The sequence below is a fragment of the Nipponia nippon genome, unplaced genomic scaffold, assembly GCF_047370975.1.
Source record: "Nipponia nippon isolate SJK-2023a ecotype South Korea unplaced genomic scaffold, ASM4737097v1 scaffold_4, whole genome shotgun sequence".
In the NCBI taxonomy this organism is placed as follows: domain Eukaryota; kingdom Metazoa; phylum Chordata; class Aves; order Pelecaniformes; family Threskiornithidae; genus Nipponia; species Nipponia nippon.
In genome coordinates this window covers 75,216,430-75,243,557 of record NW_028262358.1, presented here as the reverse complement: position 1 = coordinate 75,243,557, position 27,128 = coordinate 75,216,430, and the positions used below count along the sequence as shown (strand labels likewise).

At 37.9% G+C, this 27,128-nt stretch overlaps 1 protein-coding gene across 2 annotated transcripts in view; it reads right to left on the bottom strand.

Moving 5' to 3' along the window:
- CDK19 (cyclin dependent kinase 19) overlaps nucleotides 1–27,128 on the bottom strand; it is a 134,501-nt gene that overhangs the window by 60,796 nt on the left and 46,577 nt on the right. For both annotated transcript variants that reach the window (XM_087775330.1, XM_087775329.1), the window contains 2 exons: nucleotides 21,004–21,114; nucleotides 8,874–9,014 (listed from right to left, as the gene is read on the bottom strand). In XM_087775330.1, the coding sequence (XP_087631456.1) occupies nucleotides 8,874–8,969 (96 nt within the window). In that variant the 5' untranslated portion in view covers nucleotides 8,970–9,014; nucleotides 21,004–21,114. The remainder of the gene's footprint in view (nucleotides 1–8,873; nucleotides 9,015–21,003; nucleotides 21,115–27,128) is intronic.

The window sequence follows — 27,128 nt, the reverse complement described above, 5'->3', positions numbered from 1 at the left end:
ACTACCTAAACCACACATATTTTACTGCATTCACTCAAAGATTTCATAGCACATAAAGCAGTAAGCTACAAATTATACCCATAAATAGCTAACAGATTGGGAAACAGAGGCAAAGACAGGTCAAGTGAGCTGTGTAATGCGGCAGCAAAGTTCCAGAGCATAGTCCAGGCACACGTCCATGTTAAGAGACTGCAGATTTACATACTGGCTAGAGGAAGATTACTATGAGAAAATAATTACTGTTTTTTTAATTAATTCCTAAACTAAAAGTCAACCAGTCAACAAAAAAATCTGGAAACTGTTGGAGCTTTATTGAATTTAATATAATTGAATTACTGAAAATTTACTAAAATGTTGGTATTCTATACAAACATCACGATGGATCATTTAAAATACTCATTCTGAATAAATTAATAATAAGTATTTTTTAAAATAATAAATTATCAAGAGTTAGAGAATGAAACAGTAATTAGTTTAATCATTTCTGAATAGGCTGTGCCTTTGGGGGAGACAGAAGTTGACAATTCCCACAGAAAGTCATCTGTCTAGCCCCTTCAGTTTGAGCTTTCCCTTTCCCCTTTACTTCTGACAGGAGAAAACCCACAATCTCCAGACAGCTATGTTTTCCAGACAACCCTGAGAGAGAAGAACAACTACTGCATTGTCCACTACGCATAGCTCCACAGGAGATGTGGAGCTGGAGCACCGGAGAAGACAGCTTGCCCTGAGCGCAACCATGGCCAGCCAGGGCCGGCATCGGTCACCACACAGAAGTCTTGTGGCTCTGGTAAACATTTACCCTTGGAAAGATACTGGGTTTACTGTTACTGCAGTGGCTGGATATTCAGGGGACCTGTTAAGAAGCCTGATTCTGAGAGCTCACATCTGATCATCCTAAAGACTGTCTATAGACATTTGCTACATAAACAGACATGCGGAGTCAAAATTGTATCAGACCTCAGCAGTCTGCTATGTCCTTCCACCAAAAATGCCCAGATTAGCACTCCATAAATTCTGCAGGTGACAGAAGTGCACGGACACTGCATAATCCACTCCAGGAAGAACCACAAACTGATTAGCTTACGCACGCAATGAAAATAGCTTCTGCTAATACAGACGACACAGTGAAGCAAACTACCAAATGCATACATGATCTTCTCCTGCTTTCAGAGACAAGGGTATGGTCATAAAAAAGCTGGAGATGGAAAACCAGTGGCAAAGTCTTCGCCACAGCTGGATTCCTCCTCTCTCCCCCCCTTAGTGAAATTAGAGTGAGAAGGTTGATTTGGAGAAAAAGGGGTACACTGAAAAAAACACACATGGACATGGAAGCATCACCAGCTTAGCCCACTTGGCAGCTGAAGTGTCAAGAAAAGGCCAGCTCAAGTACGATTTGGGCCTGACTGGAATGATGGGGTGGGACATCACAAAAACCTTGAGAAAAGCAAATCTTGGCTACCAGTGAAGAAAAGTGATACATGGTGTTGCAGGGCATCTACATTGAGATGACTGAAAGACAGAGCCGCAAGAAGACTTTTGTTGGCTCTTCTTGCTCTCTCCATTAACTGTGTTTTCTGGAAAAAAAAAAACCAACCTAAAAAATCCATCTTTGCTTCAGCTTCCCACTGAGATTCCTTTTACTTGTTTTTTCTTCCCCATCTTCTACTTCTATCCAGTATCTCTTAGTAATATAAGCCACAAACTCAATTACTGTCCCCACTCTGTTGATGTACCTGTCAGCTTCAAAACTCTAAAACGGTTGCTGTCTTTCTAAGTGACAAAAACAATCCTTAAATTTTCACTACAACCACCTTTTTTCATTGAATACCACCATAAGAGTTGTCCTGCAGTGTATATAAGGACCCTACCTCCAGAATTTGCTTCAGGATTTAGTCACTCGGGTGCAGAAATCTGCCACATTACCACCCATTCTCTTCCACAGCAGAAGTAGGAGAAGTGCCCTTTCCTTGCAACCACTGTTCATATTTGCTTTAAATGCCAAAGAAGGTGTATTTATACTGACATTGTAGACTGTAAAGCGAAGGACCTGAGAAACAGGCTCACTCTGCTTTCTGCCACTGGCAAAAATATTATTTCAAACAACTGTAATTAGATTCTACAAAAAACGCAACTCAAAACACCAAATCTTAGATTTCTTATATTGAGAAATTTCAGGTGCTCATTTTGTGCTTACTGGCCAAAAGCTAGGCACCAACAAATTTACAGGTAGCAAAATGGTTAAGGAGGAGGAGGTAGATTACAGATCACATACTTAACACTGCCAGCAGAATAGGACAATGTCACTGAAAATGGAAGTGAACCCTTCCCTTATGTCCCATCCTTGTGCACTTGGCTCCCACACATATATCCATCTTGCCTATATATTTACCCTACATAAGTATTTGTGTAATTGCATGCTGAACCAGATCAGGGAATGAAGTCGCATACAGATCAACCTCTTCTTTGTGAATCTCATTTTAACTCACGTTAGTTTTCCAGTCTCCAGCTTGGAGGAGGAGAAGGAGCACAGTGGAGCAGAGGAGTAGAGGCAGCATGGCCTCCTTCTGCACCAACAGTAAGTTATACATCCAAACCTGCCCGGGGAACCACCTCATCTAGAATCTACCCTCTGTCTCATTTATGCTGTAGACACCTAAATCTTTTTCTAAACAGAATAATACAAATCAATTATTAGAATGAAAAGGAATTTGTTTGAAATCTCTGCAATGTTAAGACTCACAGACATCTTTTGTTCCATCAGAATGTTAACTCTGCCTTCTATATGTAAATCAAAATTGTGAGTCCAAAGGTGTGTCTAACATTGAGTCTTTTCACCTATATTACTGTTGTTTCATCTACAAGACTTTTACTGTAAACTAATCTCTTTAATTTGTAAAACAACATATGCAGTCAATTTAGACGTTCTAAAGCTGTAGAGCGGGAGTACCAGAGAAACTGGGAAGTTCGTAGTCAACAAGTATTTAAAATTATAATAAAAACACTTTACGAACTTGGCTCATTTTACAAAGTTAGTTTATACAACTATTGCAATGAGCAAGTTTACAACTTCAGAGTGCTGAAAGCAACCATTTAACACAATCGGGGCGGGGGGGAGAATCTTCATTTCTCTGGTGAGTTTGATTTCCAACATTCATTTTTCAACCAGGAGTTTTAATAACATTGAACAGAATACTAAAGAAATGCTCAAGGATGTAAGTGGAATCTTAATTTAATTCCTCAATATGGTTTCTGTGCACTTAAAACATCTCATAGATAATACCTCCCTCCAGGAAAATACATCCTATTACAAATAGAAATTGCTTTTATCAAGTTCTAAAGGAAATGGTCTCTGCCTGCTTTTGTCCTTAAGCAACTAACATCAACTACAGAAGGGTTATTAGCACAAGAAAAAGTGCCAAAATCCATTTTGTTGCTAACATGAACACGCACTGTGAACAATGTATGGAAGATCTCCATTTTCAGATGTCTTTGCAAAGCAAGGCCTTTGCTGAACATTCCTGTAGAATCTAAATAATTCACGTTTGGAGGAAGAGGGAGCAAAGACAGAATCATAGAATCATTAAGGATGGAAAAGACCTCTGAGATCATTGAGTCCAACCTGTTAACCTAACTGCCTGGTAAACCTCTACTCTAAACCATGTCCCTAAGCACCACATCCACACGTCTTTTGAATACTTCAAAGGACTATGATTGTACCACTTCCCTGGGCAGCCTGTTCCAATGACTAACCACACTCTCCGTGAAGAAATTTTTCCTAATATCCAACCTAAACTTCCCCTGGCGCAGCTTGAGGCCGTTTCCTCTCATCCTATCGCTTGTTACTTGGGAGAAGAGACCGACCCCCATGTGCTACAACCTCTTTTCAGGTAGTTGTAGAGAGCAATAAGGTCTCCCCTCAGCCTCTTCTTCTCCAGACTAAAGAAGCTCCCTCAGCCACTCCTCCTAAGACTTGTTCTCCAGACCCTTCACCAGCTTTGTTGCCCTTCTTTGGACACGCTCCAGCACCTCAATGTCCTTCTTGGAGTGAGGGGCCCAAAACTGAACCCAGTACTCGAGGTGTGGCCTCACCAGTGCCGAGTACAGGGGCACTATCACCTCCCTGGTCCTGCTGGCCACACTATTCCTGATGCAAGCCAGGATGCCATTGGCCTTCTTGGCCACCTGAGCACATTGCTGGTTCATGTTCAGGCGGCTGTCAACCAACACCCCCAGGTCCTTTTCCACCAGGCAGCTCTCCAGCCACTCCTCCCCAAGCCTGTAGCGTTGCATGGGGTTGTTGTGACCAAAGCACAGGACCCGGCACTGAGCCTTGTTGAACCTCATACAGTTGGCCGCAGCCCAATGATCCAGCCTGCCCAGGTGCCTCTGCAGGGCCTTCCTACCCTCCAGCAGATCAACACTCCTGCCCAACTGGGTGTCATCTGCAAACTTACTGAGGGTGCACTCAATCCCCTCATCCAGATCATCAATGAAGATATTGAAGAGGACTGGCCCCAACACTGAGCCCTGGGAGACACCACTAGTGACCAGTGGCCACCTGGATTTGACTCCATTCACCACCACTCTCTGGGCTTGGCCATTCAGCCAGTTTTTAACCCAGTGCAGAGTGCACTTATCCAAGCCAAGAGCAGTCAAGTTTCTCCAGGAGAATGCTGTAGGAGACAGTGTCAAAGGCCTTACTGAAGTCCAGGTAGACAACATCCACAGCCTTCCCCTCATCCACTAAGCGGGTTACTTTGTCATAGAAGGAGATCAGGTTGGTCAAGCAGGATCTTCCCTTCATGAACCCACCAGGCCCAGCCAGCACGGGTTCATGAAGTGAAGATCCTGCTTGACCAACCTGACCAGATATTGTAATACCCTCAAATACTGTATTCCACATGCTGCATCTTCTAACTTGCTATTGACTCAAGGTACAGAGCACAATTTTAGGTCTCCTTCAAGTGGACAGCTGACAGTATATACAGAGCACTTTAAAAAACAAAAGCTTAGTACCAAAAGGTTCTTTCTCTAATATTTATCTATAATAACCTCTTGTTTATAATGAAATGGCCAGCAGCTAGCAGAGCCAGCAAAGCCTCCCTCCTCTCACATGTGGCTTTCAGGAGTGCTGCTATGTTGAAAAGGCAAAATTATCATTGTCCAACAACATGCAATTCAACAACAAAATGCCATTCCAAATGGCTTGACAGAAGAACAAATGTACAGATTTCTATAGACTTATGTCAACTGCAAGGTGTATAAACTGACTCAATGCTATTCAAAGAAATCAAAACTCTAATGCTCTTGTCCCATAGTCTGTACTGGTTTGAATCTTGCAACAAAGAAAGTTACTGCTGAGTATTTTTTAAATGACAGAAATTCACAGCTTAGCCAAAAAATGTACCTAAAAAGCCACTTAGCACCTTTAAGCTACTTTCAGGATAAGAAAACCAGGAACAAAATAACCCCAACATTACAATATATTAAAATATACACTACAGTAAATTATTTTTGTATTTCTAGAAGTACAAGCATGAGTGTATTTCGTGTTATAATTTCCCTCAGTTTAGGCATTTTCCTAAATTTGGACATGTGTTGGAAGAGTTTAAGCTGACATAAGTACTGGATCAGAAGAGATTAAAGGTAAACATAGGTTATACTGATTTAGAACCACAACTGAATTTCATTTTTTAAAAACACTTGAACTTTCATTGAAGAATTAAAAAGGTGCATTTTAACAATAATCTGATCTAATGGCAGATGATGCCAGAACGCCCCGTTCACCTTTCTGCCTCCATCTCCAGCCTCACGCTACTTCTGCGCCAGCTCCCACACGCGTGTAAGCTCCCGGTGAGATCCCCCAGGGAGCTAATCCTGCAGAAAACAAGCTCTCCAGGAGAAGACTGAATACTTTCTGCAGGTTTAACTGCCTGAATAAGCTCACCATGTGTCAGGTGAGTGTCACCTGCCAGGCCACTAAAATGGGTGGCAATGCCTAGTGGTAGTGAAGAGGGGAACAAGGCTGTCTCCTTGTGGTAGGAACGATCTGTTAGCTCAGCCCAAGGACAGGACATGTATTGCAAGTCTGAAAGTTCACATTGTTCACCAGTTGTATTACTCTGTCATGCTTTTGCTGGCTGCTGCTGATCTTAAAAATAACTTAGGAGTAACAATTTAAAGTTATCTAAAAATATGGATCTACTGAGAACCAGGGTTTTTTTAAAAAAGCACATTTGGTATTCTAGCTTCTTTAAAAACTCCTTGGTTAATACAGTACCAAATTGAGATTTAAACAATGTTCTTCAAATACCTCCAAACAAGTACTCTTGCAAATACTTAACCTCCCATGTTTCTGTTTTTTCATTGCAACATTTGTGAAATAAATTCTAAGGGTCATTTCATGGCTCAGGAGAATTTGGCTAATATTATGATAAATATTCTTGGAGAATCTAATTTTTTTAAAAAATAAAGCAATGAAATAAGCATAACATGACTTTTATGGATGTCACCATCTTTGGTCTACATCCAAATGCATGCTAAAAATAGTAAGAACAGAGTTATATTAAACTAAAAGTACAAGGTGTCTTGATGCAAAATATTGGTTTACATAAAACAGAAAAATATTTTTCCAGCGGATGTAAATTAAAGCAGCTAAGAGAAAAACACCAGACAGACCGCTCCCCATCTTAAGACGACACTGAAGAGTTGGTATTTATGTATTATGCAAGAAACTGATCCCAGTAAAATTGGATCTTGAGGTACCGTTCTTAGAAGCAAACAAAAAAATCACAGTTATGAGCATATGAATAAAAATTAAGATACATAAAATTTTTGGTTAACTGAGAATTTGAATTGGTTACTAAATGATTACATTAACTCCTAATTTCAAGAGCAGACAGGACACATCCAGAATAATATCAGTTTTTTCTTACTGTGTTCAAGATACAAAATAACTATTTGAAATACCTGAATTCTTCAGAAATCCGCGATAATTTTTTAAAAAGGCAAAAGATTCTGAATACACCTTTAAATCACCAGTGTACCAAAGCAATTTTTAAATGGTTTCCTTTCTCTCACTGAGGTATCCCAGAAACCATTAGCTTAAATTTATTTGCATACCAAGAACTCATTAAGACTTCACAAATTTCTGTTCTCCCTTCTCAATTATGCCAACATTAATCAGCACTATCATTCAAGTACCATGAAAAATAGTTGTCTTTTTCATAACCATTACCTCCCAAAGTTCCAAGAGAAAAGACAGAGACATTAGGCACCAGCTTTGCTGCAACACATCAACAATAGATAAGACCTGTGAAGTAGCAGCACTAGTCATCCAAAACACCTGGTGCTGCCGGCTGGAAACAGCAATACCGGCAAGAAAATTCTCTAGGGTATTTGTGATTATTATCCTAGATACCATCTTGTATTTCCTACCAAGATATCAAGTTCATGTATGGCATTTGAGTGTATATATATTTAATAGTTCCATGAACACATACACTTCCCTTAAACATAGCTGAATATAGACTGTTCAGGTGTTCCTTCTCAAGCTGTATCTAATTACATCTCAGCACTCTGCCAAAGCAACAGCTGTCTCCTTAGGAAAGTAATAATTGTAGCATGAAAATCAGGGTTGTACCTGCTTCCTGCTTTTGCTCATGGCTGCTATTCCAAAGGTTGGGGGGAAAAAAAAAAAACAACCAAACCAACCAAACCACAAATATACTAACATCTGGAATTTAACAGAAAAACGGATAATAAATACCAGGGAACAAGGTAAAAAAATGACCCATACCAAAACCTGAAACCCCACTTCTGGCCACTGTTAGTGGGTATTACGACAAAAATTAAATAAAATTTATTTCAGAAGATGTCTGTGACTTCTATTCCAGGCCTGCCTTACTTATTCATATCTTTTAAGAAAGCATACATCCAAAAATTAATCCAAGCCCCTATTTACTATTAAAGACTCAAGAACAATCTATGTCTCACAAAATTTAATTAGCAATTATAAGTTTCTGGACATGCATCCCTATTTTGACCTACTGGGGCAACTACAAAACATAACTAAATAAAAGTAGTGGCTTTATACACAGGTGACACTATATTTCTTACCATAACTACTACTGATGTTACAATAGCATAACTATTAGAACAGATTTCGCATATTAACCATCATGTTGTTTGTCTCATGCCAAAAATTCTCATTACAATGCAAGTGGCAGCAAGCACTATACCCATATTAGTATTCTTTTTGCAATCTTGGTAGCGCTTCACTTAAGTATGAGGAGTGGCGGGAAACTTTAAGGGGAACAGGATAACTAAGACAAGGCAACTGGCTGCCCTTGTAATCTGCAGTCAACTTAAAGAGCCACTTCAGGTCATGAGAAATTTCAAGATGACAACTCTTTCATAGTTCTCTTCCCACGGTCAGAAAAAATACCACATGGAAAAGAAATACTCCATGAAAAAACTACTCTTTCATTATCTTTTATGGTAACTTGCACGTAAGCCAAACAATGTACAAGGGTATCAATCACTTTCCTCAAATGCCTTTTCAAAGTTGTGCACAAACTTATAAGAATGTTCAACCTACATATATCAGCTGGCTCACGTACTGTTTTCGGATATTGATATCTGCAATCCTTTTACCGGATCTAGCATCATTGTCTGAGCTCAGATGACTCAGATAAAAACAATGTGAAAACATAGTTTGTTTTCATGTTTAAAGTCTCCATTGGTCTCCTGCAACAATAACAGGAAAAGCTGTACGGATCGATATGCAAGATTACTAATAGGGACTTTTCTTCTCCGACCCAACAACATGCGCATGAAACTTTCTTAACCAGGTAATAACATGCAACACTTACCAGGTCTCTGTGAAGCACCCAGTTTGCATGGAGGTAATGGATTCCATCTAGGATCTGGTAGAGTAGGGATTTAACCATAGATCTTGGCAACTGCATGGGCTTTTTATTTGCTTTTGAGGCACGGTGAAACTTGATAATATGCTAGAAATAAAACAAGTAGAAACAAGAAACATGTTAGATAAATGGAAAGGTTTTTTGTTGTGTTGTTTTTTTTTTTAAACTATTAACACTAAATAATGGAATGAAATACAAAATTTATTGAACTTTCAGTTGAAAATAATAGTGATGTGCTCACAATTTTCTTAAATTGTTTTTATTCTCTGAGTTGCTTTAAAAAACAGCTGTCAAGATTTTGTTAATATCTAAAGACTGGCTACTTACCTCCAGTAAAGTGTCTTAAACATTCTCCTCCCTCCCTCCTCCCCATTTGGGATCCTCTTATCCTCAGCTGCTAGAGCAGAACCTTCTAAACCAGCAGTATCTACCAGGAAGAGGACCACACTCTATGCTTTCACACCTTCCCTCCTCCTCTCCAAAACCACCCAGGACAGAGTGCTTGCAACTACTTTACTGCTCCCCCCTAAATCAGAATCCCAGGTAGAAAGAGATTAAACAAATATTCAAATAAATATGGGGGGGGGGGAGGGGGAACAACTCCAAAAACCCCACACCACACCATTAGGGTGCAAACATCTAAAAATGGTTATATTCTCCCTGCCAAGTTTTGGCTGCATACTTGATTGAGGATGACAAGCTAGTGGTTCTTGGATTACAGAAGTCAGTCAGCCCACTAGAGGACAAATACCGCTTGAAAACATGGAATGCAGAAAGGGACCTCAGCATTAGTCAGTTGAAGGAATGAAAAAACGATCATGAAAAGATTGCTGAGAGATCATGAAATATTCATAACCTAATTAATATTTATTGTAAGATCAATGTGGAGACGATAGGTTAGGTTTGGTTTTGTTACCCCATACAAGAAATAAAGCAGGGTGAGGCCCTTCTACCTTTTCAATCCTCAGACAAGTTGGGGCTATGCAAGGCACAAACACAATCTTAACATATTGCCATTCAGCAAGCAAATAAATCCATTCATTCAGATTTTTAAAAAAATCTCCTTTCTGAAGGCGATTCAAAGAAGCATCTCCAATAACAAAATAGTTTTCAATTATGTGCTTTTTGAAAGACAGAAATAATAAAGGCAGTTTGCATTTTTACTGAAAGTGATTCAAAATGCTAATCTGTAGAGTGACAAGACTACTAACTACCCAATTCTTTAAATAGGATTTGTCTAGTTCAAGATCATCCCTCTCCCCAGGTTACAGAGGTAGCCAATGGCTGTGCTTTCATTAGACCTCTGCTCCCTCCACCACCACCACCACCCCCCCCGCCAAGTTTGTCACTACTGTTCCCAATGAAAATGGTAACGGCTTAATATTTCCTCATGGTAAATGCTACCTCTGGCTGTCACCAGTGCTTTAGCCAAATTGTGCTTAGCAAAGGTGTAGACAATATTGTTTAAAGAAAAATAAAATAAGCAAAAAAACCCCAAATTAATCAGAACAAGAGACTGCTCACTCCCTATCAACAGCAATGTTTCCACCGATCCTTCCAGTACTACACATACAACAGCGATGGCTGTATATTAAAAAGCAGTATAAAAGAAATATACAGGATTATGAGTTTTTAATATACAAATGAGGATTAGTAAACAAACCAAGCTCTTAGTACCTGATTCTTTAATTGTGCAACCGCTCTGAAAACTATAATGAAAAGCCTTAAGGGATCATTTCCTTAGAAAGGTTTTTTCTTGTCATGTCACAAGAAGATTCTGTGTCAAAACTTAACTGGGAGTCCCTACCTTCCAATACTGCACGATGCTCACCAGATAATGACCTTCACATGTAATTACGATACGATTTATAAAGCAGTAACGATACCATAAACCCCCAAATTAGTATCTTTATTAACACACAGTATGAAAAAATACAGGAGCGAAGGTCACAACAGAGACCGATAAACCCAGCTCAGCCTTTTTTCAAGGTGCATGTAATCACTGAAACGGTTTTCTATACCCATTTAAAAACTGACTAGTATCCACATAAAACATTATTCCTTATAATAAAGGCATATAGAAAATGAAACTGAAAAAGGGACTCATGGGGCAGAATGGGACACAACTAACCACAGATGCGCTGAGGAGGAACGAACGCTCTGCCTCTGGCCCCACCACAGCCCGCCTGGTACCTCTGGAGGAAGGGAGCATGGTGGCACCAGGCTGGTGCCCTCTCGTTCCTGCCCCTGCCCTCCCCTGTGGCTCCCCAGTTCCTTCCGACATCTTGGGAAATCTGCCGAAGGTTTTACCCTGTGAGAAACTAAAGGACTGAGCAGACGCTTAAGGCAACAGAAGAATCGGTTCAGGAACAAGATACTATTTATTAATCAGCAGCTACTAGTATGCCAGGGCCATCCACTAGATCGGCAAAGCAAAGCTTACACCAGGGTAGAGGAGGGGAAGGTTTCCTGCAGCCACTCAAAGCAGCAGCATCCCTCTTTCTTCCTCTTGTTCCACAGGAACACCTAGGGGAACTTTAGAGGGAGATAACCTGCCCTTACGCTGAGCTTTAGGTATGCAAGTTACCTCTAAACCAGAGCTAGCACAACTGTATCGGTGCAACACTAAGCTAAGGTACCCAGCCAGACTTGCCAGCTGAGGCTCACCACCACACTTACCAAAGCTGGCTCACACTCCAGAAGACAGCAGAGCTTGCTCTCATCTGCCTCTGAAATATCACTTACACACATCCTAAATCACCTTGCTCTGATGCTGGCTTGTCCCAGTCAGAAAGGCTAAGAAAGCACATTCCTTTCTTGAAGGAGTTCTTCAATTGCAGAAGTGAAATAAAACTGATAGTTTTGCTTTAAGCAAGCAGTATCACCATTAGATAAAAGTCAATTTCCTACAAAAGCCAATAAAAAGTATTGTTGCGAACTTACTCTACAGAAGTTTATATTCATTAAATCGCAAACTTCACCCCATCACAGTTTAGATTAGAGGACTGAACAAAAATTAAACTAAAAACATCCTGCAGGGCCAAATAGTACAGGGAACTGAAAAGCTGAATTTACGCCAACACCATTGGAATGAATCCACAGGGCTTGTGACCAAGTCCTACTTTCAAGAGTTTTGTAAAAAAAGTAGTTAATCCAATTTCTTGCGTGCAACTAGCCACATGAAGAAAGGCCAACACACACAACCAACACTAAACAGCAATTTTAATGGCAGTGTCCATCTAAGAAACAGAAGGGCAAATAGGTGCCATTGCTGAACAGCATCTCTTCTACTGGAGGCAGCAAGCCCAAGCTTTTTCTTATTTCTTTATATTTCCAGAAATATATCTATATGGTCCTACCACTGTTTTGGGAAAATATTCCTCAAATTAAAAGAATAACTAAATAAATAAGAGCATCAAAATAGAAATAAATGAATGGTCATAACAATTTGACAGAAGTTTTGGAGATCAGGCAGGTCAGGTGTACAGGAAGCTCCAAAGCCGAGGATGCCATACCAGCACAACTATGGTAAAGGACTTTTTTTTAACTTGAGCAATTCTGCTGACTTCAGCTATGGCAGGGAGAACGTTCTCTTTCCGTGTCAAAACATTGAAGATTGAATAGTTTAAACCTAAGACCTCAGGCGTAGAAATGGGTGCAGGTGCCAGCACAAACTAGGATGTTCTTTATACATAACAGCACTATGCAAGTGGATGAGGCATTCTCTACTAGCTTCACTTCCCGCGTAGTCCCAAAGTGCAGCCTCAAGTACAGCATATAACAGCCATAATCTTAGACCATCAAGACTGTCCTCTGAGCTGGGAGTATAGATTTGAATCCTGACAGGTAAGGACATTCTGCCTCTCTCTCCAGGAACCAGGAGATGCGCTTGGACATTGCAGCTTTTAACCTTTTGGTATGCTCAAGTTCTTTGCTGAATCTTACCCCTAATGGATAACCATTAAGAACAAAACATGAGGACTTCCACAATCCAGTCAAGTCAGAGAAGCATGTTTGTAGCAAGACGACAAGCAGACACAGGGTCAAACAGCTTCAGCATTCTCCATGTCTTTTTTCACTGTCACTCCCTAAAGATAACTTAATTCCCGTATTCTGAAAGACCACCTGGCCACAAAAGCTGGAAAATACCGAGAGACATTCAGCAAAAGTTTAGGGAAGCCTTAATTGTCAGTGCACACTGTCCCAGTCGCATGCTACACAACAGAAACCTACCCCCAACGTTATCCAGCCATAATTTCATTTTAATTAGTTCACTGTGGATGCAAGCTCCCCTTCGGATATACCTAAGGCGCTTCAAAACGACAGAAGAATGCTTGTCATATGAGGTAAATGAAGCTTCAAGCAATATTCAAATCTATTCAGCAAAAGTACCCAAGTCACTTTCCCTTTCCGTGCAACTGTATTTTCAGAGTCCTAGATCTTAAAAAGATGCTGCCACTTCCATAAACCTTCCATAAACATTGTGAGCCAATTAGGTATTCACTTTTGAAAATAAACATAATGTAAAATATTTCTATTGCTTTTACACATTTTGTTTTAAATTTAAAAAAGGGATCGACTTTGTGGCAGTGGCTTTAAGTCTATATTAGAAATTAAATTAATACTTCATTGACCAATGTTAAAGTATAAATTTATTAACATTCTAGAAAAGTAATGAAGCTTCCAGAGGCTTGCTATAATTTCCTGTTTGCAACCTCTGGAACTATTGGTTTTATTTACTAACTGCATATACCCAATTTTCGACTTTAAAAAAAAGGTAATAAAATTGAGGGGGAAAATGGATGAACCAGCTTATTTCAGCAAGACCATTTTAGCTTTAGCAAAGCCAAGACCATATAAACGATAATAAACAAACAAGTGAAACAGAGCTAAGCATTCCAAAAGAAAATACAGTGGTGACTCACGAAACACTATTCAATCTAGTAGTTCATCTGCCTTCTATGTTACCTAATGTGTTGAAATTGGTTTGAAAATTGACTGATGAGGAACTATGTACATTTTCTAAATCCTCCACCATAAACAAAGTAAACATAATGCATGACAATATAGAGCAAACTCATTTAGTTCGTTCCATGAAAACCTCTAGTATTTACCCAGCAGTTAAATGAACATTCAAAAAGATCCTAATTTTAGCGTGCTTCCAAGAAAGTCAAGCTGATGCAAACATACTCTCTCTGTGTTTGCGTCATCCCATTCCCCATTCCAAGAACTGCTGTTCAGTATGACAGAGGTTAAAACAAACAAGTCAGACATGGAAAGTTTTCATGGAAGTAAGCATCCAGCTAAACAAGAGATTTTATGCATCTGACCAAATGAAGTCACAGTGTGAGCTCTCACCTCAACAGACATGAGATGATCCATAGACCTCAAGACACAACCCCCTTGAAAACCTGACTTCTTGAGTTCTACTGCTTAAGGCAATGCTTGTTTTAAAATCACATGCATCTCCATCAAACTGAAATGCAATCACGTCAACACAGATGCCTCTCCCTGCTGAAGTAAATTGCCTGTTCGCTCCCACACTTCAGCAAAAACCCTTCTTTCTATCCAATCCAGCCTTTGAGAATAAAACAGAATTATGTCAATGCACCAGTAAAAAGTAAAATTACATTTTAATATTAAAGAGATGGAAGCTTGGATACACATTAAATCTGTGCCAAGGTCAAGAGGAAGATTCAAATTATATGGCTTCAAGTCTCATTTTACACATAAAATGATTTCCACCTTCTGTCTTCAGCAAAATCAATATCCAAACAAAGGTGACAAATATTCTTGAGTGTTAAATGTAAAGCACTTAAAAGGCTATGGAAGAATAAATCAAAATCTAAAGGTGGTATAAAAACTACACGTGCATCATTTGCACAATTTTCAAAAAGAGGAAGCAAAGATAGACCCAATTAACCTAAGTAACATTTGTTTCCTGTTCCAAAAATAAATCACAGCTTCACAAGCCTACAGTTAGGACTCATTTCAGACACCAAAGTTTTAAACACTCAAAAAATTTTGTCAAGGGTATATCACAAGTAAAATAAAATAAAATCAAAACAAAAGCAGGTAAAAGTATTTCTACAGCAATCACTTAAGTTTCCAATTGTGGGAGCATTACAGCCATCAACACATAAAACAGTCCTTCAAAAGAGGAAGGGGAAAAAAATGTGCCTCAACAGCCTCACTCTAAACTATGGCAGTACACCGCCATCATCAAATATCTTCTTTAGAATGTCATTAACCAAACTGTCTAATGAAAAAATCCATTTCCAAGTGACAAGGGTCAACATTTTAAGTAACAGTGAAGGGAACTTTAATACGCTAACTTTTGCTAAAGCTAACTTGCTTTAAATACCTAAGCTTTGAAGCACAGAGCAAACAGATTCAGTACCATTTTCCCAGGTTCTGCTGGGGTCTTTCTCGTTCTTCTAGATCTTTCAGACCTAAATATGTCAAAATAACTCTATACGATTAAAAAAAAAAAAAAAAAACCACACACACAGTTTTCAACTACCCTTTCATCATATATCCGAAACACCCAGTATTCACACCACTCCGTTCACGTTAATTCTTCACACACTTCATGCTTTTGCACCCTTGCCTTTGTCTTTGAGGTCTGCTCCTACCAGTTGTCTCCTCCAATTTTCACACTTTGTGGTACAGAAGATGAACCCACAAACTACCCCCAAATCCCTACAACTCTGGCAGAAAAAGCAAGTTTTGTGACGTGACAAGCACAATCTCAGAACAGACAGCTATCGACAAGGAATGGCGCTGCTCTCTGCAAGAAATCCAACCATCACTTTAGTGCCAAAAAGACCCCTTCCGTTATATTTGGAAGGGATAAATCATGCCGTAAAGACTTTCTGTAACAATGGCCGATGATAAAAATTGTAACTTTAAAGCAATCAAAACCTATGCCAGCCCGCTCCCTTCTGCCCCAACAAATCTTACATTCTTCTGCCAGCCAGCAGAATCCTATACTGGTAAATACGCACACGACAGAGAAGACTGCACAAAGAATCACCTAGTGGAGCAGGACTGAATTAAAAAAACAAACAAACAAAAAAACAACAAAAAAAAAAACGCATGACTATAGAAAATTAAAAGAGAAAAATAAAACTGCTACACTGAGAAAAGTATTTTCATGTATATAAAAATATTTGTGATCAACTAGCATCTGAATTATCCTCAGGATTAAGAGCTAAACTAAAGACTAGTGAAGTAAAAATTATAACTGATTACTCCATATTTGAGGAAGACTTTAAAACTCAGATCCATTAGAAAACATTCATGTGATTAAACAAACATGCAGGTTTATTGCATAAATCAGTATACAAACACCCTCACAACTTCATTTAGCATATAAGAACATTATTCAAAATGTCATTAGCTGAAATTAAGTACATTTATTTGTATATTGAGAGAGTCAGCTAGTGTTGCAAAATTCACATGTAGGAAGAATATTTTCTCCTTTCCATAATTTGATGATTATTTTTAGGTACACACGATTACGCTTATAATCTCTATCCTACACTTTTAAAAAGAAGAATATATACATTACAAGTATTTCATATAATACAAAGCCAGTCTGTGCATATGTTTCTATGATTATCAACAATAATTTCAAAATTAATTTTACTCCAAGTTTCTCAGTTGTATTTGCTGCTAAGCAGTTAGTTGTTAGAGATCACTGGAATCTAACAATGAGAGAGAAACAATCAACCAAACCTAAAAAATACCCAGATCATGGTTTAACTGTTCTTGGATAGTGAATGTATCATCACATTGAATATTACCAAATCATAGTTAATAATTTATTTAATCACTTATTAAAAGCCAACAATTTTTTTTATGGCTATAAAACACATTCAACGCATTTTACTGTGATAAAAATGTCGCTGTTTTTCAGAATGAGATGATAAACATTTCAGAAGCTTCTGATTTAAGTTACAACATAGATTTCCAGAAAAGGAAATCTTAAAGCTTTGAAGTTACATGGACATATTAGATGAGTCTGAGAATTAACTCTGTACCATAGCTAGAAAAGTAGATACCCTATAAATTTAGAATATAAAAAAAGAGTTACAAAAATGTTGCTTAGAATCAAAAATCCTATTTAAAAATATGGAGACTATGGAATTGAAGACATTGAATGTGTGTTTATCTGCAGTACTAAAACCAAAAATGTGTGCTTTAAAAAATACCTCCAATACTAAAAAGCTGATGCTGTAAAAGTATAGGAGAGTAGCTGGGAACAAAAGCTGGCTCTAACTATTATAACCTCTCCAATGGCTAAAAGTAACTGCACTGACAACAAAAAGAATTCACCTCCAGAGCAGATCTCATTTGTATCACACTCTTCTTAAAGTCCAATTAAGTAATCATCATGCATTTAATGTATTTACTGTAAATTTGAATAATGTCTTAAAGTGCATGAGCTTTACATAAGAAGTTCTGGACAGCAGTACACAACTTAAGACTAAGGTAAAATAAGAACATACATGAAAGTTGAATAGGAAAATAAATTTATTCCTTAGTGATAAAACAGCAAAAATTCATGCATCTAAACCAACCTTTTTTTTTTTTTTTTAACGACAAGAATGAACATAGCAGGAAAATACACGTATTAGTTGAAGGAATTACACTTTTTCTTGGAAAGATTTCATCCATGCATAGTTTGTAAGACTATGAAGTTCTAACTGTGTACTGGAAAAGGTAACTTAAAAATAGTATCAGTTCCACTCGTGGACTTAAGATTAACTCAGCTATGTGTTAACTGAATTACATTTTTTTATCTCAACATAAATTAAGCAAGGCAGAAAACCTGGATACAATTTGGATTAAAAGCATCCAAGACTTTATGAGTAGACGTTGAAAAAGGAATGTCCTTCACAAGAGAAGGAACAGGAGATGGTTGGTTCTGTGGCTATGAGCATCTGAAGCTGAACGTTTCAGACAACTGGAATATAAAGGTGTGAGACTGAAGCAAGTTACCAGGAATTAAGAAAGGATGTGGCTTATGATGTATGAGATATTCAATGGCATCTGTGGACATACACATTTGTAACCTTGCATCAGGTGCTCCTTTTACACTGAGGTACAAGCTAAGGAATCTTACATTTACTTCATAGCATGAGCATATATAAGCAGTGATGACAGTGCAGACAATACACTATAAATTAACATATGTGGCATATCCAACAGCCTAAGAACTTTACCAGTTGACAGAGTCTAATAGCCAAGAAAAATGACAAGAAAATACTCTGTGGATTACACTAAGAATTTTGGTAATTAAAGCAAACAAGATTTAGAAATCAATTGGTCAAAAGAATTGCTATATTCTTCAACATTCTTTGTTGCAATCTCATGAATGGCTTTGCATTGTTTTGTATAATGTAACTTCAGAGGTGATGAAGGAAAAATCTTTGATAGGCTTAGTTATTAAATGGCGAATATGTTTGCAGGCAAGGATAACATAGTAAGTCTTCACCAATACCTGTCAAAAGTAGTTCAAATTAGCATAGCTTTCTTCATCCCTTGGTAATGGCATCAACAGAAGTTGTAGCAAGTTATAAAGTATGCCACTATCTATACTCAAATTACAGATTTGAGCAGTCTAATCCTTGCGAATTTAATGCAAAGTAAAAAAAAAAAAAGTTCTTGCTCACCATAAAAGAACTTTTTAATAAGCTTAATTGGCACCATAACTTTTCCTCATTAGAATGGGACAATTTTTTTTCAATATTACAAAATGAACAAAGTAAGATAGCATCTAATATAGTTTATTCATCTCTTGCCAAATGTTTCCAGTACAGAAGACAAAAATTTAATGATTTTAATTAATCTGATGTTTGTAAGTGATGAGCATTTACTCTTCTCATTGAAGCCAATAGGAGTCACTAAAGCTGGGCAGCTTTGAACAGAAGGACGATTTCCATACTTACAGACAGATTTGGTAAGTAACTCTAAGGTACCTACATTAGAAACCGTTGGTCTCTGGGAATCTACATCTCTCTAGCGACAGCACATCTACAGTTCCAAAACTTAAATCCTTCTAAACTGATACCCACAATGAATAGACTTATTTTCTTTTTATGTAGTGCTGGGGGAGCACATGGCGCTAAGCAGTAACAAAATGTGCCAGTCCCCTACTACGATTTCTACCCCAAAGAGCTGAAAGGGCACAAGCCGTAAAGCACAGGAAATGCAAAACACAACACAACACAGACAGAATGACAAGTGGTTGTTATTACTGAAATGCATTACAAAGTAAGTGGATTTTCAGGAGTTTTTCGAAGGAGGATAGTGAAGGATCTTTACGTACGTTAATTGGGAGGCTGTTCCATGTGTAGGAGGCAGCGTGGAAAAAGACACAAAGTTGGGAGTGAGCAAAAGAGACAAAAGGGGAATTAAGAGCGATGCTTGGGAAGTGCTGACGGTAAAGGAAATGAGGACCAAGGTTAAGCCAGAACCAAGAGTGCCCTGAACATGGCTAACTTTATGCAAGGGAGGAAAAAGAATTCCTGGCAAAGGCTTAAGAAGCAAGGGAACATGGGCAATTTTATAGGAAAGGAGAAATGATTTGTGTAGCGTGTCCCATACAAAAAAAAAGCAAGAGAGTTAGGAAGTGGGAGACCAGTTCACATCAAATAAACATTTCAGTCTCAAATACTAGAAAAGAATTAACTTCACTGAGATTATGACCAATACCCAGCCAGATGTGAGGAGCGGCAGGAACATTAGACTGCAGTGATTCTTTATCTAAAGCTGTTAAATCATGTGAAAAATCACCATGTAGTATAAAAACTACATGCCCAAAATAAATTGAAATGGAAAAAGTTAGAAAAAAGGTGTTTTAAATATGCCATTCAATGTAGCAGTAAAGTGTGTTTGTTGTGGTTGTTCTATAAAATGAGTAAACTCTACTGATGCACAAATAAATTCTGTCCATACAGGGTTTTAGCTGCTGCAATCCTATTCATCATCACTGTCACCAGTTGTGAGAAATACACAAACTCTCAGTGCACACTGAACTTTGATGAAAAAAACTTTTAAAATACAAAGCTGCTACCCCATAAGAGAAATAAAATTAAATATTTTTAAGCATATGAAGGGGAATGAAATACCATGACTTTAATTGTTCTGAGCCAGAAGTATCTTTTTGCATGGTCTAAGTTTACTTTCCTTCCAGATTACAATTTTGTGTCTTGAGAGCTAAGTACAAACAAATTGAGCAATTTGTCACTAAGATTAGTAATAGCAACTTCTATATAACTGAAGCCTTAAGAAGTAATATTACAATTAATATTACCACTTCCTCTCCTTGCCAGTTTTTTCAAAGGAATTCTAAACATACTGATTACTGTTAGTAAGTGTTTGATATCTTTTGGGTTTAAACACAAATCCAGGTGTAAGCAACTCAGATCTTATCAGTAGGTGTGGAGCTTGAATATTTGTATCTGAGTTCAACTCATGATGTCATTGATGTCCACCTCTACAATAGATTAAATCAGATCATATCATATTTTGCTGGAAACTTAAAAATAGACATCTAAGTCTCTACTGCTCTTCCACATAGTGATAGTCTATCAGTAGGCCCAATTAGCAGTGCTTACTTTTTTTTCTTATTTTCTTTCCACTCATACTGTCACAAATTCACTGTTTAGAATTAGGTGATTGAATGTTGGTCACCCAGTATATTTCAGTGAGAAGACTCAGTAAAGCAGTTCCTCTTGTGTGTCTGTGTCTGTGTGTGTCTGTGTAAAACTGCAGAAAAAAGAAAATACTAAATACATTTCCAAACTCTATTTTAGGAGGTCTCAATTTAGGAACGATTAAAGCTTGTAGGAAAATTCTTTTAGCTTCAAAATAAAATCTGACTGGAAAAAATCTACATAGCCTTTTGCAGGTTTTAAAGTGTACAAAGAACAGGATGTCAGTTAGACCCTTAATTACAAAGCAAGAAATTTATGCATCTCTGCACTATATGAAGGTACACCACACACTTCAGTTTGAACAAGCTCGTATTACACTACCTCAAACACTTAGGAAAATCTGTACTTACCCACAAATCATGTTCAGCATAATCAAACAGCAGCCAAACCTTTCTGTCACTATGAGAAAGGAAAACCTTCTGCAATGCAATCACGTTAGGGTGCTTCAACTCTCGTAAAAGCTGCAGAGAAACAGAGAAGCTCTCGTTACTTCTGTGCTTGTTAAGAAAAGCAAACACAACAAAGAAACACAACAAGTCTTAGCACAAATAGCAAACAAGTAATTCTAAAACAGGCCCTAGAAGAAAAGATGCCACTGATTCAACACATTATTGTCAAAATCAGGATATACACCGGCTCCGTGGCATGGGTTGCTGTTCTGCAAGCACAGCTGACCATCACTAGCTACCTTGCTCTGTTCCAGACTCAGCACACAGCTGCCCATCCTACCTATTTATCCCACTCACCCTCAGCTTCTATCTTAAAGGAGTCATTGCACACAAACGTAACTGTTCTCTTATCAAAGGCGAACATCAGGATTTAAGGATGCCAGAATCAAGCTTGGGCAGCTGGTCCAATTCTTTGTGTGGACACCACAGTTCGATTACCACATAATTATTCTATTACCAATAATTTTCTTTTGCATTGGATCCCTGCTTCGCTTGCCTGGAAGTCCACAGGGTTGTTCTTCTCAGAACATAAGGGTGTTTTCTTTGAAAAGTTTACCAAACCCATTTTTCTAATGGCTGTTTCAACTACTATCCTGTAATCCAGAAATAAACCCAAGCTTATTTACTGCTGGCCAGAAGGAAAACTAGGTCTCATGACTAATTAGACAGCACATTAAAGCAGGCACCGCTGCTGAAGTCACCCTTCTGCCAGATTAAATCAGTCCTCAGGAGGAGCTGGGAAGCGGTACTCCCAAAAATATAATTTCCAAGGAATCACTTTTTGCTGCCTGCCCCCCCCCCCCGCCATACTGCAGTCACAAGAATGATTGATCACTTCTGTTTTATCTTAAAATTGCCTGCATCTGCACTAGTATATAAATTGCCAAGAATCTATTTATAATGGCAAAATAGTAAATGGAGTAGGTTCCAAGGCACATTTGAGAAAAATGAATCTTCCCTTTTTTCACCTTACAGAAAAAGACTCGTGATGTTTATTTTAGGGGAAAAAAATAAGGAAAAGGATTAATTTTAAATTATCTTATCCTTTGGCTATACAAATATCTGGCAAGACAAGAAATCTTCTAAAGACTATTACAACTGCTTAAATCTATCCCAGTTTTCCAGCAAATGAAATAATTTAAATGCTTTTTCTACCATGCAGGAAGTGTTTTCTTCTTTTTGTTTCTTCCTCTCCCTTATGCTAAGCATTTCTACTTTAAAAGAAAGAAATTCCTCCCTAATGACCTGATCAATAGTCACGCCCAGGTATCACGAGATGCAGTAAAAATAATTGTGTCTCTTAACACATAGTAACTAACAAAACCCTACGAATTAAAATTGTCCTTCGACAGGCATCAACAGATGTTGGTGTATACCTTGTCCTTAGTAATATTAAAAACTATTTTCCAGTAAGGATTTGATGGGATGCCTCTGCCTTTTTTCTTTTTTAATAGAGAGTTCTTTTCATTTTAGGATAATTTTTAAAGTAGGGGGAGAAAAAAACATTATGGTAGGCACATTATTTTATTTAATTGCTATTAGATTTTTCTTAAAGACACTGTTGGCAGCAATAGCAATATAAAAAAAGTCCAAATTGTTTAAAAAAAAAAAAGCATTCTCTCAAAATGAGTACAACTTTGCAGTAAGAAACAGCCAAAGAGAATATAGTTCCATATCAAATGCTAGCATATAATAAACAAGTCAATAGAAATATTATGCAGAGCATTGGAATAGAAAGGATGCTTAAAGTGTTGTGCATTAACAGAAAGGTGCTATATGAAAACGAGACAGGAATGTGTATATCCTGCAGCTCTCAAACACCACTGCTCACGCCAGCCCACACAGAGGAACGGTACGCAGCAGCGGTCACCATCTATCACAACAGCCTGATTAATAAATGAAACCCGAAACCTCTCCGTTTCACACAAGTCATGAAAAAGGATACTTTCATATTAAAGAAAGTGGTACGCTTCTTATCCAAAACAACAATGGCATACACTTATTTACAATGAGTAAGTTATTTCTAATGCATTGTTCTCTTTTCATTCAACTTAGATGACACAAGAAGCACCCTTCTCCAAACCCAGCATTTTTCACATGACAGAATCAAATTATTACTGGTATGATCTTAAACATCGATTTTTGTAAAAACCATGAGAACATCAGGAAGAAATCATGATGTTACTTTTATACCACACGTGTTGAGTTCCTAACAGAGAATGTCTGTATCTGACCTGAAGAACAGAGGCAAACAAACAGTCTCTGCAAAAAAGTTCTGACGCTGTATTTTTCAGCTACTGGACGACTGTTTATAGTTGCAGCCATAGATGGCAAGAGCTCCCGCCGAACTAACAAAGTCTGTTTACACAGGTTACAGATGCACTCTCTACCCGCCTGCTTCTCAAGTCTTTTCTACTTGGAAAACCTAGCAATTTTTCTAAACCATATTGTAAATGAAAATGCTAAAAGCAATGAGGTTATTTTAAAAGTTGCAATCTAGAGATGTTGCCAATACCTTAATCATAGGAGCTACAGCAGCCTTATAAATAACAATTTATTTTTTTCTTTTAAGAGGAGCTGTTACAAAGCAAAACATTTCAGAGACATGAATACTTGCCAGAACACATCTTATCTAACAGTTATATTTAAGTGGATATTCATAATTTAAACAGAACATTTAAGGACTTGATTCCCTGACTTAAACTCATTCTGTAGTTGTATTAGACACTGGCCAATATCAAAAACTAGACTGAAAACTTGTCAAATTATCTTGTTCCATCTAACAGTGTGTAATAGAAAATACTGGTAAGTTATTATTAAGAATATTTAAATAAGCTTTTGTGTTATCTATTCTGCACTCCAACAGATGAACAAATTTGTTAATTAAAGAGGAAGACAACTCAATTTTTTGTGCTATTCTCATTTGTCTAGCTTAAGTGAATGCTTTGCAATTACCATGGATAGTAATTTTGGAAGTGCTTTTGTAGTTTTAGCGAATAACGGATCTTTACACCTTCTTCTACGGAGCCACAACACTAACATAGCAGCATGCCGTAAGGAATTTCTTCTAAAATAGAAAGCTTCAAGTGGAAAGAAGTGGCACACATCCAAACCAGAACGGTTTTAAAGACTTTGTTGCATTCTGGCCGTCAAGACCACCAGTGCCGCAGCAGCCGGTGCTTCAGCAGCGGGAGCCAGACCAAGGAAACGTCGGCTCTTGAGTCCAACGCACTGGGTCAAGAACGGGAGCTCTGCTTTAGCTACACTGGGCTTGCAACAGTGCTAGACACCAATTAGACAAGATCAAAAACTATAGCTTAGGGTACCAGTGACTAGCTTGAGTCATGAACAGAAAAGCTGGTCAGATTTATGTCTAAAAATAATCTCCCCTAGAGATGGACTACAGCAGAAGAAAGGGTGACCACGGGGATCGAACCGATGTTACTCACAGGTACGAGAGGAGCACAGATGAGGAGAGTCATTCAAAAAGCACTGGAAAGATGTGATCAGAAAGGAATATAGGGCAGAACCAAATGCACAGCTATTGAAATCAAGATACAGAAAATTTCAGACAAGTGTTTCAACGACAAGTATTGATCTAAGATTTAGCTAAAAAGAAATCAGAGACTTCAGAAACAGTATTTTCATTAAAGCAGACAGATGGAAGCCAATATGTAAAAATACAGGGACGTATTTAAAGCTACTTGCATCACAGTTGTATCAACTACCTACCCTAACAACTTCTATGTTTGACTAGAATCTAGTCAATATTTAACTTCTACACCCACCACCTAACTGTATTGTCATTAATTTTTGTCTAAATGGCTTCAAAATTATGTATTGCTTTAAAGGATGCTAAGGGTAGCACCTAGTTCTTCAGCTAACCCTAATCTTGAAAACAAAGACCTAACTCATTTCACGTTAGATTTGCCACTTTTGCTTCTCTGCCAGCTTCTGCTATGAAGGGCTGGGGGTTCCTATTGCCTTTGTGCAGGCTGAGAACAAACCTGACTTCAAATTCTTTGAATAAGGGAGTAGAAGAATTCATTTTGAAATATATTGTCCAAACAGGAGATATAGGGCAGAAGAGGGGAAAAAAAGAGACAGTCGTAACACTACATTTAGGTAAGATTTTAGCCTAGCCTAATGGCCCGCCTTGCAGTTTCACCTTTCCACTACTCATTTTATTAGCTGTCACATGCCATGTGTGTCTAACAGTTAAGTCATGCACCTTGTTCTGAAATGGTTGTATGTCCGTTCATCACCATAAACACGCTTCATAAATGTGCGTTTTAGCCATACCTAGAATCCCAAGGACAACTTCAAAGACACAGTAAATCATTGTCTACAGCTTTTCTGCACCACAGATTGCTGTATAAACTTTAAACATACAAAACAGATGAATGAAACATAATACCAATACTATTTTTCTTAGGTCTTGTGCAGAAGTAAATCAGTTTGGAGACTTTGTTAATTCAAGCCTAAAGCTAGAAAGAAGAAATTAATATACTGTCCTAGTAACCGAAAGGTTCCAGTGTACCTGAAAACATTTTATTGCAAGATAACAACCTGAACATAAAAAGGATCTGCAACTGCTAGAATTTATTACTCGGTGAATACAGCATCATATTTTAATAGCACTTTAGCTTATTGTTCCTCTAAAATTTAAGTTAAGTTAAATTAAGTTAAATTAAGTTAAATTAAGTTCCGTCATACCCAACTTAGCAGTAAAATGCTAATAAAAACCTGTCTCTCAGGTGAGCTGCAGTACATGTCTTTCTTGGTAACATACAGAGCAGTTCAGGCAGAAAGTCATTGAGAAGGACATCATTCTGAATTGTCAACATCTGTGCAACTTCGACTCTCCTGTACAATGGCTCTCTTGTAAACACGTTAGATTTTTTTTTTTTTTTTTTTAAATTATTCTTCTGGTCAAGAGAATTCTACAAGCATCTTCACTCATCACAGCTCTTAGTTGATGCAACGGTCTCAAATTTTAAAATGCTGCATTTGGATAGCCCAACTAGCATGAAACAGCTTGCAGGGTTCCAGGCAGCTCCACAGTATATGCAGAATTGCCAGTTATTTCTTCTGCTGTCTGACAAGTAAGCTCTCTCGTGAGGGACACTGAGCATTTCCCTCACAAGTGAACACCTCTTATAGCAAGGGAGGGGTGGAGGTCATGATGAGAACGTCTCTGATGTCTGAGAAAAAGTTAAGTTGGCAACAGAATTGGTATAGAAGCTTGAAGCATTGGAAATGTAAAGTGTCAGCAGTCAAGCTGAGTTAGACTTTGCATGGAAAGTCAAAATAAACAGAAAAGATTGCCTAGCTAGAGAAGGAGCACAGGAGAGCGTGCAAGCACAAGAATAAGAAAGTAAGAGTGGGATATCATATAGTTTAAAGAAAAAACTAAAAATCTAAAATATTTTACCTCCAGTTTTAATGACAGCTATGATACTGACCATGGACAGAAAGAACATACACATAAAGGAAATGCCTCACGTTTAGGAAGTGAAAATTAGACAAGCAGAACTCAGAGGCAGCATCATATGATTAGCAAATATAGCACATACATTTATAAAGGGGCCAGGGAAAGGAGACAAGGCACTTGCAGACGTGATAATCCAAGAATAGCATCATGCAAAGCATGAAAAAAAAAAAAAACCCCAAAACATTTTGAAACCATGAATATAAATATATTAAAAACAATCTATCTTGATTTTCTTCTCTGAAAACTCACTTTCTACACAAGCAGAAGATCTGTGTTCAAATTTCACCTTTATAAGAGTGTTAAGTACTTCATCAGATGGGAAAGACGACAACTGCAAGAAGTTTGAGGTGAGCAAGAAACTACCTAAAAAGGCAGCTGCTGATGGAAAACGTTTCAAGGTAAAGCAGTTCTATATATTAACTATTTGGAGAGTTACCAAAGAGTAGGTATTGTGATTATTAATAAAACCCATCTCAGCATTAAAATAATGAGTGTGAATGAAATTATCTGATTAAATAAAGGTGGCATTCCC